Source organism: Chrysoperla carnea, chromosome 1 (assembly GCF_905475395.1).
Source record: "Chrysoperla carnea chromosome 1, inChrCarn1.1, whole genome shotgun sequence".
Lineage (NCBI taxonomy): Eukaryota > Metazoa > Arthropoda > Insecta > Neuroptera > Chrysopidae > Chrysoperla > Chrysoperla carnea.
The window spans coordinates 79630027-79652246 of record NC_058337.1 but is presented as its reverse complement, the minus strand read 5'-3'; the positions used below and the strand labels follow the sequence as shown (position 1 = coordinate 79652246).

At 30.7% G+C, this 22220-nt stretch overlaps 3 protein-coding genes across 4 annotated transcripts in view; 1 reads left to right on the top strand and 2 right to left on the bottom strand.

The window, feature by feature from the left end:
* Positions 1-22220, top strand: part of LOC123305008 (neuropeptide F receptor) — a 97214-nt gene that overhangs the window by 40537 nt on the left and 34457 nt on the right. The window contains exons 2-5 of one of the 2 annotated variants that reach the window (XM_044886598.1): positions 5957-6157; positions 7006-7281; positions 13540-13767; positions 20715-20933. In XM_044886598.1, the coding sequence (XP_044742533.1) occupies positions 5957-6157; positions 7006-7281; positions 13540-13767; positions 20715-20933 (924 nt within the window). Of the gene's footprint in view, positions 1-5956; positions 6158-7005; positions 7282-13539; positions 13768-20714; positions 20940-22220 lie in introns of both variants that reach the window. The other variant, XM_044886599.1, reaches the window with a different exon arrangement.
* On the bottom strand, positions 14828-15703 carry LOC123305009 (venom allergen 3-like). The gene has a single exon (XM_044886600.1). The coding sequence runs from the start codon at positions 15635-15637 to the stop codon at positions 14876-14878; it is 762 nt and encodes a 253-aa protein (XP_044742535.1). The 5' UTR covers positions 15638-15703; the 3' UTR covers positions 14828-14875.
* Positions 15669-16463, bottom strand: LOC123305010 (venom allergen 3-like). Its single transcript, XM_044886601.1, has one exon. The coding sequence runs from the start codon at positions 16369-16371 to the stop codon at positions 15706-15708; it is 666 nt and encodes a 221-aa protein (XP_044742536.1). The 5' UTR covers positions 16372-16463; the 3' UTR covers positions 15669-15705.

Genomic DNA, 22220 nt, shown 5'->3' with positions numbered 1-22220 from the left:
TTTTCTCTAAAAATTTCAAAATTTTTTTTTATTTATTTATTTATTTAAAGTCGTTTTTTAACGTCGAGGTCATTAACGACTACTATTTACAAATCATAAATTACAAAACATTTTCTAAATTTTATCTAATAAATTCTCTTTTTTCAGTAATGAGATGGCTCGAAGACATTGTTCTTGATTGTTGAATGTTACTTTGAGATTGTTTGACAAACCAATGACTCTCCGTTGTTGTTGGAGGCTCTCACACTCCACAATTATATGTGGAACGGTCAGTCTGGCTCCACAATTTTGGCATACCTCTGGATTTGTCTTCGTTATTAGGTACGAGTGGGTGAGTTTTGTGTGCCCAATTCTCATTCTGGTGATCAGCACTTGATTTCGCCTGTTAAAGTTGGGAACCAAATCGAAAACACTCTCACGTATCTCGTGCAGCTTAGTTCCGCCTAAGTTGCGCCACTGTTGGTCCCAATGTGATTTCATTTTGCATCTGATGAGCTTCTTAGCATCTTTGTGGGTGATTGCTATATTTGTATCGAGCTCTACAAGAATTGCATCCTTTGCCGCTTTGTCCGCTAATTCGTTTCCTTCTATACCTTGGTGAGCCGGAACCCATACAAACGCAACTGATTTGTGGAGGGTTGCTATTTCATCCAGTAGTACATGGATCAATTGGATTAGGGGATGCATGTTGTGTTGGTTTTTTATTGCTAAAAGAGCTGACATAGAATCTGAGTAGATCACATTGTGACTTGCATCCGCATCCTTGATTGTTTTCAATGCACAGATAATTGCCATTAATTCGCACGTCCAAATGGAGCAGAAATCATAGATACGAGAAGAGCGGAGAGTGCCAGTATTGTTAACCACACCAAATCCCGCATGATTTTCGGATACAGAACCATCGGTAAAATATTCAATACAATTCTGATATTTCCGCTGGGTTGTATGGAAAAGTGATCTATACATTGATGCTGTAGTTGTGATTCTGCTATGTTCCTTAATGCCTAAGTCCATGTTAATATTGAGCTGTTGCCAAGGAGGAAAGTGGCCAAGACTTCTTGTTACGATGTTAGGGAGATTTATATTCAGTTCTTGCTTGTATAGTTGAATTCGTATTCGGAGGGGCTTTGGCAATCGTTTTATGTTGAAAACTTCCGTCAAAAAATCTTTAAATATTTGTCGGTGGGCTGGATTATTTGGGGTTGAAGCAATCGTGGCAGCGTATTCCAAGCACAGTTCTTTTCTTCGTAGATTTAATGGTGGGATATCTGCTTCCGCTTGTAGGCTTGAAATCGGGCTAGTACGGAATGCTCCCAGAGCTAAACGTATCGCCATGTTTTGAACTGAGTCCAAGGCTTTTAATGAGTTATTACTTGCGGAATCATAAACTATGTCTGCATAGTCTAACTTTGTTCTAATTAAGGCTTTGTAAATGGATAACAATATATTAGCGTCAGCACCATAGTCCTTCGAAGACAGAACCTTTAGAATTCGAAGTCTAGATTGGCAATCACTTTTCAGATTCCTAATATGTGGGATCCATGTCAGTTTGTTGTCAAAGATCAAACCAAGAATCTTTATTTGTTGCACCTTTTTGATTGGTTCGTTATAAATGGTAAGGGTGTTATGTTGGACATCATGGCCACGTTTAAATATCATGAATTCTGATTTAGTCTTCGAGAACTTGAATCCGCTTGTTCTGGACCAATCAAGAAGTTTGTTGATAGCATTTTGCATCATTTTTATGGTAACATTAATATTGGTTCCTCGTATGGAAAGTGAAAAATCGTCTACAAATAATTTTCCTTTTAAAAAGGTTTGTTCGTTAGTTATTTGAAGAGCTTCATTGATGGCTATTAGGAACAATACAACGCTGAGAACCGAACCTTGTGGTAATCCATTTTGTAATTCAATTTTTTTGGATAATGTATTTCGTAATTTGACTCTTATTGTACGGTGGTACATAAAATTGGAAATGTATGCAATTAAATTACCATTGAAGCCCAATTTAATTAAATTAGATATCACTCTTCTAACCCACACCATCTCATAGGCCTTTTCTACATCCAGAGATAATAGGAGAAGATGCTCATTCATAGCTAGCGCATCACAGATATCCGATTCAAGGTTGACTAGGAAATCAGTGGTCGATCTCAAATTTCGCGAACCAAATTGAGTAGGAGCGATCATATTTTCATTTTCCAACCTCCATCTAAGTCTTTTGCAAACCATTTTTTCCAGTATTTTACTCAAATTGCAGGTTAACGAGATTGGTCGATAGTTTGTAGCTTTAGTATGATCTTTGTTGGGTTTGGGTACAGGAATAACTATCGCCTCTCGCCATTGTTCTGGAAGCATTTGATTTATCCATATATAGTTATATATATCCAATAGATAACTTTTACAAATATTTGGAAGTTTTTTAATGAGCATGTTGGGTATGCCATCCGGACCAGGGCTTGAATTTTTGCAGGTGTTGATTGCGTGGTGGAGCTCATTTAACAAGAAAGGGTTATTTATTGGATCCATATTATAGTTAAGATTCTCAGGCTCATTTGTTATAGAGTTTTTATGACGCTGAAAGGTAATTGGATAATTGGTGTCAGATGAATTGGCTGCAAAAGTTTCGACCATATGATCGGCGATGGTTTGTATTTCAGGAGTTGAGGTGTTATCTATTTCAGGCAGTAACGGAATTGGGCTACTTGAATAGTTACCTCTTATTCGTTTTAGTTTTGTCCATACAGTTGCCATTGGAGTGGTATGAGTGATGGAAGAAGTGAAATTAAGCCAACTTTCTCTTTTACTTTCTTTAATTGTTCTCCTAGCAAATGCTCGGGAACGTTTGAATTGGATCTTGTTTTCTTCGGATCCATTTTTTTTAAATTTTCGATATGCCCTCTTGGCTTCTTGTATGACCCTTTTACATTCAGGATTCCACCACGGGACAATCTTTTTGTGATTATGACTTAATGATTTTGGTATAGAGTCGTTGGCTGCATTGGTTATGAAACTTGTAAATTTATCCATAATTTCCTGGATTGTTAAGTTATAAAACTGAGATGGTTGTGGTAATTCGCATAGTTTTTCTATAATTTGGTGCTGATAGTTGTCCCAATTAGCGCGTTTAAAAATCCATCGTGATGGGTTTTCAAACTGGTTTAAGTTAATTTTATATCTTGTGTCGACAATTGATATTGGGTGGTGGTCGCTGTTGTTTAGGTCCTCAATTACCATCCAATCCAAGAACGTGGCAATATCGGACGTTGCAAAGGTGAGATCAATTGCGCTGTGTTGCCCAGTATTAGCATTGAAGTGTGTACCAGTTCCATTATTTAGTAACACAAAGTCATCATGCATTTCGCAGAGCTCCTCAATCATTTTGCCCCTTGCATCGACATGATTAGATCCCCACATGAAATTATGGCTGTTAAAGTCTCCAACAATGATGAATGGTGTAGGCAATTGAGTAAAAATTTGTTCTAAACTTTCTTTGTCAAGAATTTGACTATTGGGGATATAAATGTTACACACTGTCATTGGATAAAATGAATTAATTCTGAGCGCGGTAGCTTCTAAATCGGTTGTTAACATTATTTCTTGTGCTTGAAGATTTTCAGTGATAAATATGGCTGTCCCACCACTGGCACGCCCTGGGTTTCTTCTATTATTGTAAAACGCACGATAACCTTTAATTTTTGCACAATGATTCCCCTTAAAGTTTGTTTCTTGAAGACAAATGCAATCAAACATTGATCGATTTAATAGTTGCAGGTTTTCATATTTTGCATAAAATCCATTTAGATTCCATTGAAGGAAACGCATAATTTAGATTTTATATTAATATGTGTTGTGTTTTGATTTAAAAATTAAATTTATTGAATATTATTTAAATCTAATGAACTGCCTTCGGATGACATTGATGTAACAGATGCAGTATCATCAAGAATTCCAATCTCTAGTTTGTTGGTAATGCTAGTAAGACGTTGTTTGTGTGATTTTGATTTTAGAGATGGGTATATTGCTTTTAGCGTTGCTATTAATTCCATCGGCCGAATGTTGCACTCAATTAATACTTGGTCTAAGTTTTTATTGATTTTGAATTTAGTAAAAAGTTCTCCAATTTGTTCAAATCCTATTGAGTATTCTGATGGATTGAGACTCATTATTGAATTGATTTTTTGAAGGAATTGATCCATTAGAGGCGGTTGTTCGATTTGATCACTGTTAACTTTCATTTTTTTTGTTGGAGCTATCTCGGCTCTTTTATTGGGTGAACTTGCATTATTTTTAGGCACTTCTGGGGGAGGCATAGATGAGTAAGAAGATGAATCCGACAATTGACGCTTTGTTGAAACGGTTGAGTTGTGAATTGGTATTTCAGGTGGGCTTAGATTGATTGTAGGTGTAGTTGAAGTTGCTGATGTTGATGTTGGATTGTCATTGGAAATAAGATCTTGGTTAGCAGTATCTGAGATATTAGTATTGATTGGCTCGTTGATTGGATGAGGTGCGGGAATGCTTGTATTTGTTGGACAAGATTTTGCCAGATGACCTTCTTCTTTACAGATGAAACATAGCATGTTGTCCAACGTTGGGTAAATCCAGTATGAAGTTTCATCGAAGTCAATTTTCCATGAATTTGGTATTTTCTTAATATCTTCGGGTTTAATGTATAGTTGCCTTCTGAAGCTGAGAATATGTTGGTAACCCGGAGTGTTGAGTCCGGCTCTCAGAGTGGTAACATTTGATACTGGCTCGATACCGGATTCTTTTAATTTTTCAATGATGATCTTTTGCGGGATTATTGGTGGCACATTAGATAGAATTAGCCTTTTGTTTCGCGATATTAACGGTCTGATTAGAATTGTATGCTGGTTAATTATGACTTGCTTGTGTGTATCGATAAGAGTATCAGCTATTTCTTTGGTTGCAACATAAACACATACTCTGTTATTGGCGATTCTTGAGATAAATCGAATATTTTGCGGTCCAATCTTCGATCCAATGGCAGTAGCATAGTTTTGAATAGGAATTCCTTCTATTGCATCCAGTATCACGGCTTGTTGCTTGGATGGAACGATTTCAGTTTGTACTGCTTTTGTGTAATTCATTTTGGTTTCTTGGTGGGGTGTTGATGTTACGCCCTCCATTATGGAGAGAGTTTATAATAGTAGACTTTGCTACTTGTGGCAAAATACTTTACCACTAGTAGCTGGAAACTTTGCACTGACTGTGACTGTACTATAACTTTTGAATAAAAATATAATGTTAAATAAACAGTAAACAACTATTGAATAACACGTCGAACGGAGCGATTGACAAATACGTCTGAATCGGTCGGTTACACTGTGTGTTCTCAAATTTCAAAATTCTTTTTAGAATTTTTATTTTAGTTATTTGAAATAATTTTTTAACAACCAAAATTTTCCCCTAATATTGACTCCTTTAACCGCCTTTTACATTAACAGATAGGTTTGATATGAAATTAAAAACGATAGATTCACTTTTTGAAACTATATAAAAATTTGCAACTCTCTATTTTTTATAGTTTCAGAGAAAATGCAAATTAAAATTTTGCCCAAATCTAGACGCTTACGGGAAAAGAAAGATATTTATGAAAAATTAAGCTTATGCTATTCATTATATCATTTAAACTTACTTTTACGTCCTAAAAGCGGAAACAAAAATTTCAGTTTGTCTCTTTTCGTTTTTTTAGTTCTCGTACTCAAGTTTTTGAGTTAACGAACGGACTAACGGAAGTGGATTAATTAGTTGATTATAAACCTATAAATACCTATATAAAACACCTTTATAATTATTTTGTTAGTATCATCAATATTTCTAAACGTTAAAACTCTGGATTATATATTTTGATATATTTCATATATTTAGGATATATAAAAGTTATTTCAATTCGATTCAAATTTTTTTTTTTTTTTTCTGTTTATTACAGATGGAGTTACCATCATATTTGGATGAGAAAAATATATCAGCTGTGAATTTATCATGGATTTTAAATGAAAGTAAAGACATTGATCCACGTTTAGCAGAACGTTTTGCAACAAATCGAAATGTTGAAGCACCGGCATTTTACATATTAATTTTTTTATATTGTGTATTAATTATGATTGGAACAGCTGGCAATACTTTAGTGGTAAGTCTTATACCAAAATTCTAGACCGTAGAGAAGTAATGCTTTTCTCCAATTGTACAGAGGTGGTAGTTGACTAGCTACTCTTTCAAAAAGCATTTTTTAATATACCATTTAAGTGGGACCCAAAATTGATAATAAGTTACAAATACAAATTTCTAGAAACTAACGCGTTAAACTTGTATGGAATAAAATGCCTACTCAAATTTTTCTATTTTTTTAACAGTTTTAAGCAAAAAAGTTTTATTTATAACTAAATCTTTTATCTATGGTATTATTCTTGAAATTTTCTCTAAACGCTGAGTTTTAGAAATAAAAATGCAATATTCGATTTAAAAAAAAATGTGTTATTTTTCCAATCTCTGCAGGAATTCGCTTAGCCAACGAAGATTCGAAGTTTCTCCTGTTTCGTTTTGATCTTTTTCTTCCTTGATCGGTGAAACAAATCTGCCGATCATAAATCGAACTGAAAGTTTCAGCCTACGAGTTAAAACAAAGGGAGTAAAAATCTGAAAACCTTTCAATTTTATATCTCGAAAGAGGTTTTGATCATAAGATTTTTTTTTTATATTTATCTTTTATTGGATATTTTCATAAGGAATTTCAAAACAATGCATGATTTACATATCATTAGCATATTTTTGTTTTGAAACGATGATAATAAGAACTGTTCTGTTTCTTATAAAACCAGGAACGCATGTCTGAAGTTCATCAATGTCTCTAACCTTATCGTAAGCTACGAAAAAGACACTTAATTGTTTCACATTCAACGACCCTACCATTATGTTTCGCACTAAATTTGACAGATATTTTAATAATTTCTCTAGCATATTGTCTTCTTTTGTTTTCAGGTAGTTGCTGTTGCACGTAAACCAGCGATGCGTACAGCACGTAATTTATTTATATTAAATTTAGCAATATCTGATTTATTATTATGTTTAGTAACAATGCCATTAACGTTAGTGGAAATATTAAGTAAATATTGGCCATTGGGTAAACAGCCGTTTGTCTGTAAAATGATTGGTACATTACAAGCAACAAGTATATTTGTATCAACCATATCAATCACAGCTATTGCATTGGATCGTTATCAAGTGATTGTTTATGCGACAAGAGATAGTTTACAAGTAAGTACTTTTCAATTTTCATAATAACATTAAATCGGGAATACATTTGCTTAAAATTTCCGTATTTGGAGCGACGCAATCGGGGAACATAGGTGAAGTGTTATTTCGAGAGTAAAAACACTATTTCGTCAATATTATTATTATAAGTATGAGTCATATTATTGGTCGATTTCTTAGCTGGAACATTTACTATCAAGCAAATTATAAGTACACGATACAGTATCAGCAAAATTTAGCTTTTGAATCCAAAAGTGCACAGCAAAATCTTGAATAAATGTTCCATGAAACTTAATCTGCGACTAAGCGATAAGCAAAACAAATGATCCGACGTCATCTGACTCGTTTAAAAAAAAATTTTAAAGAACATTATTTTGACATATTAAAAAAAATATAAGCTGCCGTGTTACCCGCGATTAATAGAGATTTTGAGAGTTTTTATCATTACTGTGTAAATTAATCAAACGTTCTTGACAAAAATGAAAAATCTATTTAATGAACTTTTACAAAACCCTCTAAAAACACGGTTACTGTAGGCTATCCCATAGGAACCGTGCATTTTTCCGGGATACAAATTAGCCAATGTAATTTTTCGACCCCTAAACTACCACTACCTATGTAAAAAATTATGTCGATCCTTTGCTCTATGAAAAATTAAAACAAATCTATCCCACGGAGACCATACATTCTATCGGGATAAAAAAAATAAAACAGCAACTTAGCGATTCTAAATTAATAAACATGCTAGGTAAAATGGTACCAATAATAATATTCCCCACTCAATAGTAGACTTAACCAACGAGCACTGTAAAAAAGAGAATCGAAGTACACTTTTTGTAGCATGTGTATCCTCAACTTTAAAATTTATGTTATAAAAAATTATTCGTACGTAGTAATAAAAAATAAAAATATTCAGTGGAAGGATTAAAGCGACAAGTGAGATACAATTTCAAATTTTATTTATTACCTACCCACAGAAATTCAAATAGAATTTTCATGTTCTGAAATCAAAACAATTATTTTTGAAGTGAGGATCGAGATCTGCTTTTATGTTTTCTCATATATATAACAATATTTATAAAAAAACATTTTTTTTTTTAAATCGTGGCAGAAAAGAAAATATTAACACGAGGAATTTGTAATCCTTTTGTTGTGTGTTCCTAATTATATCATACATTAACATTTACGATGCGCAAAAAATTAAAAATATTTTTGTTCTTATTAATAAATTCGAAGCATTTATCATCACCAAAGTTAAAGAAAAGAACGTTTGATATAGTTTATTTACTGTTTATGTTTTCTGAAAGCCTAATGTTCTTAAAAATAATACGATTCTTTTTTTGAAGCAACTTTGAATGGAGCAACTTTCAGTATAGACTTAATTTTTTTTTTTACGATTTCTGAAATTTTTAAGAGGGATGGGCGGGGAGGGAGTGACATATGATATATTGACTCCAATTATTCATATTTAATGGACTTGTGGCAAAGCAGTTGGCAGACGGGATGTTTTGATAAATTCCATCCAGATTTAACCTTAGAAAGAATATGTATCTTATTAATTAAGACCTGCTTAAAGAAATATAAAAACCAAAAAAGCTTGTCAAGGGGCCTTGTGTTAAAGTAATTTAATTTCGGGAATGTATTTATTTAAATTATATTTTCAATTTTGATGATGAATTATGATATAATCTGGCGAAATTAGAAGAAAAGTATAAATACAATTTTTGATATCTGGCTTAGTTTTCGAAACATCGGAAATTGAAATTTATGGTAGTCTGAAATTTAGGTAAGCCAGATATCGAAAAATTGAATTTTTACTTTTCGTTTTAATTAAAGTTTAACAAAATGCGTAATCAAAATAAAAAATTTGATACGAAAATTTCTACCCTACTCTGTTTATATTTGACATATCCTCTGAAGGACATATCCTCCACAGCTTGTTTTTATAAGGTCTATCTATCGAGAGAATACCTATACCTTTACTAATATTAATATTTTATCAATTCTGTATCACGTGTAACACAATATATTCCAATGTTTCTATGCAAACAACAAATCATTGAAAAAATCCAACAGGAAATGTTATATTTATCATAAAATTCCTTTTCTGTTTACTAGTAAACCCATATTCTATTTTTAGATTCCTATATGTAATAAAAATCATGTATGTATCTTTGATGATTGCTAAGGGCAAATAACAAACAGTAACTAATAAGGTAGAAAATACTTATTTTGAGTCAAACTCACGTTATCGACGTGGTGAGAAGTTTCATTTATCTATAATGGATGTCCCATCGAGAACAACGGCTCTAATTTACAATATATCATTTAGTTACCCGTCTGTTGCTGCTATTAAATTACTATTTATTTCTAACTCTATCTTTATATATTATAAATGCGGAAGTAAGCATGTTTGCTTGTTTGTTTGTTACGCTTTCACGCTTAAATTAGTGAATGGATTTTAATGAAACTGTACAGCAATATAGCTCATACTTCAAAATAACACGTCTCTATATACTATAAATGCGAAAGTAAGCATGTTTGTTTGTTACGCTTTCACGCTTAAACTAGCGTATGGTTTTTAATGAAACTGTATACAGCAATATAACTCATACTTCAGAATAATACGTGTGATATAATTTATAAAGATATATAATAAAAAAAAAATTTTTTAATTAATTTAATTTGACGTTACCTTAAATTACAGATTTCTGTAGAAGTAGTCATTTGACATTACCATAAATTACAGATTTCTGTAAAAATAGTCAATATAAAATATTTCACGGCCATCTTTTCTGATATACTCAATGAATAATTACGACTATTATACATTAAAAAAATTGAAAACCATACATATATTTTACCTGTGTAAAACAATCTTTATCATTATTTCGAGTGTTATAAAAAGGGGATGGGCGAGAGCAATCTTTATTCATCTTTACTGTTAAGGACGTTCATGCGTGTACCTGTTTTGCTATGTGCGTTCATAGGGAAACAGTATGTAAATTTTAAAGAATTTTAAATTAGTAGAAAATAGAAATTTTTTTTGAAATTCTATTAAAAGTTTAAATAATACATAGTTAACTGATAAAAGTTTCAAGTATGGTTATCGATATAATTTTTGAAAAATATCGATTTATATTTTCCATTTAGTCTCATGTTAAACCTTACTTTTAGTCACTTTTTAAACATAAAATTTAATGAAATTAATTCGACAACAGGATATTTTTCCTGTTTTAAATCATAGAAAATCATTTAAACTATCGCTTTATCACATTGTTTTTAATTTCTCTACTAATATCGTTGACGCATGAACGTATTTAAACCCAGCGAAGCGAGTGGGTATCACTCTAGTAGGATTTATAATTATTCAGTGCAGAAATTTATTAGGGAATATGTGGCCCGTCTAAAGAAAAATAGGCTTAGTGTTCATCAAATATGTTTCTTTTATTTCGCTACGATTTGATTAAGTATATATTCGATTATTATTTCTATTTTTGCATTTTTATCGCCTGCATGTGCAACAAGAAAATGGCAACAAATGATTTAATCAATTAATGTTTAGTAAATAGTAGTCAATGTTTAGTAAAAAGTAGTCGTTAATGACCTTGACGTTAAAAAGCGACTTAAAATGAATAAATTATCAATCATTCAAAATGCAAGCAAATTTCTGTCCGATGCTAGGTCATGCAAAATTTTATGAGCCATGAAGAATAGAACTTCGATTTATATTAACGTGTAAAACCTCAGGTCATCTAAATTGTGTTTCTGTTATCAAAAGCTTTTACCGAAACTATAAAAGACAGAATGTTGCAAATTCTTGAGGAGGTTTGAATGAATAGTAGGTTTATTGATTCTAATATCAACCAATCCATCCGGTATTTTTAAATAGATGGTTCAACCTTTTTTTATTGCAAACATTTTATGTACCTATTAAATCCTCTTTAAAATCCGGACTAGAAAAAAAATCCCTAGGACCAAAATCAAGTCAGTCAAGAAGTTTTGTACATGATTTGAAAAGTCCAAAGTTTTACTGAGAAAAGGACGAAAAATGCAAAATTATTGGCAGTGTATTTTAGAATCTAGTCGACTATGTTTTGAAACTTTTACATACATTTTTATTGTTATGCGAAGGCCTGAAGAGAGCAACTATTGATTGATTGATAATACCTGATTAATTTTTCCCCAGAAAATTAGTTTTTATTGTCTACATGATGACGAGTGATATATGAGTTGTGATACTCTGTACATACAAACAAATAAATAGTTACGCTCTTTTACTAAGGTTTTCTCAAACATCCCAATAAAACTAGTTTTAATAATATATTCCCAACATTTTCTTTATGTCAATATCTACAATCGTATGCTTGCTTTTTCCTTTTCACCTTTGAATGTCATCATTTTATTATACACATATGCGAATTGTTTAACTTTGTGCAAACAAATTCCAATACGTTTTTATTTTTTTGGTAAGCCAAAGAATAAATAATTTACAAATAAAAACTTTTTAACCATTCTGATAATCATTTTAAATCTGAGATTTTATTTTGAATTGTTTCTGTGATCTTTCAAGCGCTTTTGAAACATATGATAAATTACGAAGGCGAAAACAATAGCAACATGTGAAATATACAAAATTTAATAGACAAATTTTTCGAGTATGCTACGATGCCACAGACAGAAACACACACACATAGAGGTCAAACTTATAACACCCTCTTTTTTGGTCCGGGACAAAAGACATACAAGTCTAGACATCCAAATCCTTCAAAATCGATTTCCATTTCACAAAGCTCGTCCTCAAGAATATCTTAATTATACGCCCATAATATAAAGTAAAATATCTCCATAACTTACTAACAGAATTGAGAAAGAGATGAAAATATGAATAATATAGACAATAATTAAATAATAAGAGCCTACTTGGCTCTGTATGTTTTATATGTTACGTGGGCGCTGGGAGGTACATTTCTGCTTTGACTGGTACTTACTTATATATTCAGCTGATGAAACCTACCCCTTTAATTCAAAATTATAGCTCTATTCTTAACCTCTGAAACAAAAAAAAGGAATGTTTTAAGTTTGACCGCTATGTGTGTTTGTTTGTGTGTCATCGTGGCGCCTAAACAATTTGGATTTTTTTGTTTCGCTTAAAAGGTAATTAAATGGGGGGTGTTCTTAGCTATGTTTCAAGCGCGAGTTTAGGGGTCTGTACCCGAATAATTGACTTTATTAAGATAATTTACGAATAAATAAACACCTCATAAAAAAGTTCTTAAAATGTACTTATAATTTAAATGAACCGGGAGAATTATTAAATAGGCCTATGAAGGCTGTGACTGCTCTGGATAATAAAGTTTTATGATTATAATTTTCAATGCAGTATATCATGTATTATAAAACAAAGAATAACGCAAAATATTCATATTCTTATCTTCATAAATGTGTACCAGTATTCATAATTCTTTTTCATATACGAAACGATAATTAAAAGATATTTTAATAACAAATTTTTTTTCTGGCAAGTGTATCGTAAAATTTTTAATAACATACTGAATTTGATATGATATAGTTAATGGTTTCATTCTACGTAAAACAATAGAGAAATGCATGTCTTTTTATTTTTTTTTTTCCGAAAGTTACTTAGAAAAATTACTTAGAGAAATTAAAAAAAATTTTTTTAATTAATTTTTCATGTAAAGATACAATTGAAAATAGTTTTTCTAAACTATAAATTCAAACAGCAGTGACGTCAACACTTCGCTTTCGTAAATCTTGTAAATGTAGCAAAATGATTTTTTTCATTAGATTTTCTTGGGAAATTTCGAATCGAATTTTTATTTGCATTTTCAAATTTTATGAATCGAATGCCATACTTTAAGTATGGAGAGAATAACTTTTCCCAGTCCAGAGTAATAGTATTTTATTAAGTACTTTTTTTTAAACTATTTTTTGTGTAAAGAAAATAAAATGAGAAATTAGAGCAGTTGTAGTATGTATGAAAGACTAGTTTCGTTTTCGTAGAAAGGTACTCTAGTCGTATGCGTAAAATTTTAATGTTTTTAGAAATAAAAGCTACAAAGACACACTGTTTTATTCTTAATATGCGAATACTTCATCTATGTATCCCTAGGCCACTTTTTTCAAAACAAAAAATCTTTATGTTAGTCTTGAGAAAACTTTTGTATTTTAAAATAAAAATAAAATGTTTTTGTATCACAATCAATGTGTTCTTAATGTTCTTTTTCTCTCATTCTCTAGGTAATGGGCGCAATAGGAATATTAAGTTTAATATGGGTAATGGCTTTAGGTTTAGCATCACCAATGTTTATGTTTCGTACTTTACAACATCACGATGTGAAAATTGTTTCATTGGGTATAGATGGTATCAGCTACTGTCTAGAGGATTGGCCATTTGAACATGGTCGAATATATTATTCGATTGCTACATTAGTTGTACAATATCTTTTACCTATTGTAATTGTTTCGGTAAGTGTTTTATTATTTACTTTCTATTTTCGATAAGAGTAGTATTAATTGCTTGAACATAAATATTCAATTAATTTGAAATTTAGTTAGGATATTGAGTTAGTAGTTATACCCTTTTTTTCTATGTCACATTAAAATCTAAAATCATATTAGTTCACAAATATTTAATTTCTTTCTGAGCATTGTTTATGGTTGAATTGAATTTATTCTAAGAACTAAACATGATAAACTCACCGATTTAACTTTAAAGTGTGATTTTTCTTTAATTCATAATTTTTAGGCAAATAGTTTTATAAGTTCAGGAAGTGGTTTGTGACTTAAATTTTTTTATTATAAAAGAACTGTTTTTAATAAATTTCGATATTGTTATGCATCTAAAAATTTTCAGAGGTAGCCGAAAAAAACTTCCACTTTTGAGAACTCTACCAAATAAAAAACATTTTGGGTTCAGTATAACGAAGTCATATACGAATTGTCGTTCTGTTAATAAAAAGGGTCTGGTTATTGAATTATTTTTAAGAGATATAAAACAGCTTTCATAAAAAGTACACCCACTTCTCACAAGAAATATTGCAATAGTGAAGGGTACATGGAAATGTTACTCTCATAGTTTCTTACCATTTATTAGGTGGTGCAGTATGTTTATCATTAATTTTCTAGAATATCTGAAACTCAAGTTTGGATAAAAAATGACACAAAACCTTATTTTTCGCCTACATTGGCCGACAAAACTAGTAAATCAAACCACATTACAATCAGCTCTCTTATTTTACATTTACTGAAAAATCATTTCAAATTTTTCTTTTTGACCAAATTCTTCATTGCCTCGGAAATAATAATCGAATGTGTTTAATATAACAACTAACAAGGTTACTCAGAAAAAGTGTTTGAGTAATAAAATAACTTCTGATATAAAACTTCAAATTCTATAAATTTAAATATTTTGGATTATCTTTATATCTTTTATATATCATATAATTCTTTCCTTTCAATATTAAAAAGCACAGGCAATACAAAAAGTAATTGAAAAAAGATACCATACATATGATATACTTGGCATTTAATTTTTTTACAATAATCTTTGTCAATTTGATTTACCAAAAATTCGTCACACCTTTTCCGGTACACGTAATTTACATAATCCAGGATATGTTTTACTAGGACATCGCGTGGGGCTACAATCAGATGCTGGCAATCCTCTTTTATATACTGGTTTTCCAATTAAATTGCCGCCGGGAAAATAATTGCAAAATATAATTGCTTGTGTTACACCATTTTCCTCAAAAAGAACCCGTGCACATCCTACTTTGTACGTTTCAGCCCAAACTAATTGTGTATAATTTCTTGTTTTCGACTCCAATCCACACTCAGGTGTCTTATACATGCCAACAAGATTGGATTCAAAATAATGGTGCTCATTCGTCCACCATTGTATTAATTCATATATCGCCATATCTGATGTAGCAAATTGTGGATCACATACATGCCGTGTAACACCATAATTCTGGCCTACATAACCTTGATAAATATCACGGCAAGAATCTGAACCAACTATACATTGATTTGCCCAACATTGAGCAATATATTCTAGTTCATTACTCCATTGCAATAAATTCATATTTGCAGCAGTTGGCTGCCATAATATTTTACCTACCGCAACTTTACTACGAAAGTCATTGTGCAAATGTATTAAAAGATCTTTTTGATATTGACGAAACGGTATTTGTGTTTTTAAACGACATGCTCCAGATAGACTACAATTTGGATACAAAACTAGCGTATGTTGTTCGAGGTGCAGAGGGCATACTTTAGAATAATCATATGTCCAAATTTTTGGAATTGAAATTATCAAAAAAATTGTAAAAAACATAATTTAAAAATTTGATTTTTTGGGAATTTTTAAGGGTATTTATGTTCCAAATGTTTCCATGGTAATCATCAAGAATTTGCTTTACATAATCCTTTGTACTCATCACTAACAGCTGTTCCAACTGGACATTTTGTAACAGGTTTTCCAACTGTGTATATTGGTAAAGTAAGTGTGTTTCCTCCAGGAAAATAATTACAAACAAGAAGAATAATAAAATAATGACGATTATCAATCACATCTCTATAAAAAGTTCTACCACACCCAATATATTGTGTTTTTCCCCAGACTAATTGTGTGAAATGACCTGTTGGTCCACTTTTTGGTTCAGGTGCAGCAAATTTTGCATAATTACCGTTTTTAAAATTTTTATATTCATCATACCATTTACCCATTAATTTTGACCATGTTATTCTGTCAGCCATTGCACTTTGTTGTACATTTCCGTGACGTGCAATATTTTGACCAACCCAACCTTTCTTAATATCACGGCATACATCATGCTTAAATTCACATTGATTTGCCCAACATTGTGCAATGGCTGCGAGTTCATTATTCCATTCAAGTTGACACATATCTGCAGCTTTTGGAACACCTGCTGTTCGACCCAGCGCTACTTTGTTGCGAATTTTATTATGTGTGTCAATTATGATTGCAATTTCAGTTTCGTTTAGTGCAAACTGTGGTGTCCCTTGGCATATTTGAGCAAGTGGACATTCTGGTCCATATTTGCACATTGTGTGTTCAGTGGTATGTTTCTTACATACTGTACAATAATCGATAATTGGATCGGATTCCAAAATAGCCAAAAAGAACAAAATATTTATTAATGGGTACATGAATAATGATTTCTTTTACCAAAAGTTAAACTATTGCATAATTTTGAGAACAATTTGCCATTGTTGATGCTCAAAAATATTGTCAAATTATGTCATTGACCGAGATAACTACACTGAATAGTGATTACTCAGTTCCATGGATACGAACTTCTAGCATCCAAACACTTTAAACAAAGCATAGTCAGTATAGCTTTTAATACTGATAAATTATCTAAGTACTGTTCTAATGGGGGTAACAATTAGGGAGTAAAAAACTAAACTCTCTTCTAAGCAAATTGCTAAAAATTCTCCCAAATTGATATTTTTGTACTGGAATAGATTATTTAATTTTTCTTAGCTAGAAATAGTCTGGACTAAATATCCGTTTTAATAAAATTAGAAATAGGGTAAAATGTAGTACCACGAATCAAATGTACCTTGAATCTTTCCGTAGTTTCTCAAAAGAAATTGATATTTACTGGACAGCATTTGTATTGAAATGAGATTATTTTATCAGAAAGTTGTTAGGTTAAGACTGGCTGCCGTATTGTAAAATAATCACTGATTATGGCGAGTAAGTAGTTATACCAAAACCTAGTTTTAAACATGACGTTAAACTTTAAGGAGATATCTTTTAGAAGTTTAAATTACACAAAGTGGTGTAGGTACCATGAATCTAAAAACTTGATTTTTATGGGTTACCAAGTAGAGCTAAGCAAAGTATACGTAAAAAAAGCTTCATTCACCCCGAGTCATTAAACAAATCAGTTGAAGTTGTTTCTGGATGCTCACAGTAGTAGCTGCCTGAAAGAGAATCGTGAAGAGTTTTCAATGTTTCTTTCACGCATGATGGTACTTATTCTGCAGTCAAATCTTCTGATATAATTTACCTTTATATAAATATAGTAGAAAAACTGATATTTTAATATTAATAAGCAAAAGATATAATTTAAAAGCATACGTAAGAGCATTTGGCATCACAGTTTATTCTATTTATTAATACAGTCAGATGCTGATGAAACACAGTTTTTAATCTATGGCATCGCGGAAAATAAAAAATTTATTCAAGTATATTAATAAAATCAATAAAATCGCGTGCCAATTCTCATAAATATGGATACTTTATTAACGAAAATACAAATAAATAATCAATAAATTAGAATACATTGGATTAAAAAAAAAAAAACATTAATGAAAACAAACAAAAATGAATTAAATGATGATTGTATTTTGATCAATTGGTTTTATATTGGTACAAATTTTGGATTCCAACATTTTAGTTCCGGATGAATAATGAGGGATCGTTGTTTTTAGATAGTCTTTATCTGTTAAGAAAACCACAAAAAATTACCAGATGAGAAAAATTTCACATTTTGTGTGTCGGGCAGCTTGTCCAAAATTTGTTTGTTGTGGGGATGCTAAAGATGCTAGAATTTTCACGTGAAGAAATCTTTGTTACATCATTCAAGATTTTTAAAGCGTGGTTTTTCACAAAGGTTTTTTGATTTGATATTTGACAAACTTTAAGATTGAATAGCATAGTCAACTTTCTTGGGATTCTTATACCGAGATAGTTGATATTCAAGAGCTTTCAAAGAAATTTTTTTTAACTTTTCTATATCAAGCTTCCTTGAAAATGTGACTTTCCAGGGAAAAAATTTTTCAAAATAGGTTATTCCAAACAATTCCACGCTTTTTATAGAGACGAAATAAACTATATTGTATAAGTTATTATCAAGAAATAAAAGGAAAGATTAATTTAATTCACAAACAAAAATTATCAAAAAATGAAGAAATTCAAGTATTAATGGTATTTGATATCATTGAGGAAGCTATGAAGTGAAAACACAGCTGCACTGAGGAGATTGTTAGAGATATATAATTATATATAATTAGAATTTGATAGGTTGTGAAATATAAACCTTTTCTTTCTTAATTCACGGTCTCAAATTGATTCTAGATTCTCTAGCATGAGATTATGTCTAGAAAACCTAACAACAATTTCTTACATTATGTTATAAAATTGTAACACCCTAAATAGTGTCGTTCCATCTACCGACTCTCCCCTACAGAAATCTAAACGTGTTTTAGTCCGTTGAAAAATGAATTCAAATAAAACTGTTAGCTTCATAAGTTAAATATGCAAAATATATTATGTATACTGGCACCTTCTGTGACCGAAGTTATGATATTGTATTAATGATCATATTTCAAAGGTGCGCATAATAGAGAATAATTGGTGGAGACGCCTTTCGAATATTTGAGCCTGACTTTCTTTCAATATAAACAGGTTTTCATGGTATATTACTTCCAGGCGCGATTAAACCAGCTGTAAATATCATCACTAATAATTGAATTCATTAAATGCTGTTTTATCGTTTAATAATATTGGATTCGGAAAAACATTGATTGGTCCAACATTGTGCCACTTCTGTTAGTTCTACGTACGTCCCGTTTCAATTGGTCTATATGTGAAACAGGAGGATAACCATGGAAATCTTGAGAAATTTTATTTCTCAACTAGTTATGTAAAAGTAGAATGTAATCGATTTGATCTTGTTGAAAAAGTTGTTATATCATTGATGCACACAGGAGACGTGGCTCACATTGCGGTCCGTGTAAACACATTGTATATCGGCCAGGAGCACCAGGACAATATAAACGTGCCTTTTTATTACATGGTTACATGGCCACACAGAAATATAAATCAAAAATTAATTTCCTTATGATATTCGTTTTCCTATAATTATTAAAATATATTGTAAAAAGAAGGGTGCCGACATAATTCTAACTTCAACATTTGATGATTTTCGTGTATCCTGCATTCTCGTTTGCATGTTGAATAATTTTTCTTAATTCGAAATGACTTTGTAGTTTAGTACAATAAATTGAACATACATACATGCAAATAAGGATTTGAATTTTCAATGTAATGATCGGAATCCAGTCGAAATAATACAATTCGTGGAATTGTCCAATTTCTTTTACTGTCGAACCTACGAGATTTTAAAGGATCGGATATTTTGTCGACGTGTATCTTTTGAGGTTTTTGGTCTCGCTTAATATAAATTTCGTAGACAATAATAAATGTCTTAAGGTGCTTATGTCTGGCGTCATATTATCGTATAGATAGAATCTTCTTGTGCATAGACCTGAAGGGATTACAATATTTTGTAAACTGATATTGTGTGAAGTATTTACAGAAGAGTTTAAAAAAATTGGATAAATATGCCAGTTACATTACTTCTCATGCAAACATTACGCTTAATGCATCTACGCTCCTGAATGTGTAACGTGGATTGTCCATTTTTTTAACTTTGGCCACCATATCTAGGAAGCATCACATTTTAAGTTTAATCCAAGGTTTTTGGAGAGTGCGGGATCTTTTAAATTAGTTTGATAAAGTTAAATTACCTTTTATCAATATCAATTTCGTTCTTATATGCTTTAAAATTATGAACTCTTTTCGAAGATTTTTATTTTTATCTTCTTTTTTACCGTATTACTTATTAAAAACTTAAAATTTTATTTTCTCCTCGTATACTGAAGTATTAAAAAGTACAAGATGTACTTTTTTCAAAAAACGTCAAATTTTTCAGTTATTAGACGTTTTCATTCGCCAATTAATCGGAAAGTATTGACTTTTCGAAATATACTTGAATGACAATTTTTGCTTAGAATTTAACCTTTTATCCATCTCTTTTATCATTTTCAACATATATTTCTCCTCCCCCTAGAAGGCGTGGCTACCACCCTGTAGAAAAAAGCACAATTTTCAAGCCAATTGGCGAAATACGAAATAACTAAGGGGTTTAAACCTCGTATACTGTGCTAATATTAAAGACAGCTTTTAACTGATTGAGTCAAGCAAAGGTAGTTTGATTTTGGAAAATTTCTATAAAAAACTTTGAGAGTGGTTGTACTCTGAAAGTAGTTGAGTGTTGCCAGATCAAAAATCTATACAGGCAATCTGTGTAATTAAACTCAAAAATTATGAGCTAATCATCAAATTTTGCCTCACATCTTGAAATATAGTCTTTTTTTACATGTACATAATTTTTCGATTAAACAAAAAACCAAATTATTGTTATTGTTACCTTATAAATTACACTTTTATGTGCTTCACTATTTGCTAACTTGTTGCATAAGCTAACTAAATTAAAAATTTTAAAAATTTGTGAATATAGCTGCTACACTATCAAATTAACTTGGACTTTTCTTATGTTATTCTTTAATTAATGTTATATTTTCATTTGTTACAGGCAGCATATTTACGAATATACTATAAATTACGTTATCGTTATGTAACCGGTAATCGTAACACGAATACCGCAGTACGAGCACCCAGTAAGCATCGTGGTCGACGTATGAAACGTACAAATTCACTACTGATAGCTATTGCTGTTATATTTTGTATTAGTTGGTTACCCTTAAATATATTTAATGTGTGGGCAGATTTATGGACTGGACCTGTTGATACTGTAAGTGTTAAATAAACATATTTTCATCCAATTATTTTTAATTTATGTGTACTGTTAAATTCAAAATTTGCATGGTAGTACATTTAGATAATATATAGGTATGTAATAGTATTTAGGTTCAAAAATTGATGGATTACGTATCCAAAAACAATGCTATTAAGTAATGCATTGATTTTTGAAACCTGTAATTGTAGAAAATGTTTTTGAGTAAAAGTAAAGAGGTTATTAATGGAAAATAGAAGACTATAATAAATGCAGTAATATTTTGAAAATTAACTTTTTACAAAACTGTTAACACTTTTAAAAAATAAGATAAAGTGATGCAACAAAATTATGTAACCATCTACACTATTAATATATTACACAAGCGACTTAGCTCTCAGAAAATGGTCAGTTGTTTCAATAAATAATCGTTTAGAAAATTATTTGGGTATTCTGTTATACTTCACTGATGATTGAAGAAATTTCTGTAATTTATTTTAATTTTCTTTAATATTAAAAATTATAATGATTTTCTCGAAAAATAGTTTTACAAAAAACACGTTCTTTTTTATAGTCTTTGGTATAGAACTCCAAAAGATTTCTCATTGAAAAAATTTGAAAGTTTAGTTATTCTGGTTCTCCTCTAGCGAAGTTCGAAATAAGTATTACTTTAGTAGAATCTTCAAATAAGTATATAAAATGAGTTATACACCACTTATTTATTGATCAGCAAGCTAATAAGAATTTTTCAATAATTATATTTGGACATCTAGTTAGTATTTTAAAATAGTTCATCGATTACGAGCTTATCCTTCCTTTATCTAAATCAAAACTTTCGAAAGTATACAAAAAAATTTTTATTTGTAAACCATGATATTAAAAACACTTATTTTTTTGCAATCGACATCGATTCAATACGTTCTTTTTTAAATTATCCGAACGTTTAAACTCTTCTTTAAAAGCCCTCTTAAAAGAAAAAGTGTACACCGAATAGTAAATTTTTTAATTTGTCAATATGTTATTAAAAATTTTAGAGCGGAAAACTACTTCTATATATTATAGGTATTTTATAAGGGTACAATCGAATCCAGTACACACATAAATTTTTTTATGTCAGAATATATCCATATATCAACAAAAAGATTTACACATGTATGCTCTCTGTTGGTATTCAACTATCCATAATATTTCGAAAAAAAGATTATGTACTAAAATTGCTATGTAGTTTTTGAACCATTAAATTCGCGCCAGCATTTTCAAATGAAAAAATGAATGGAAAAATTTATATATAATATATGTAGGAAC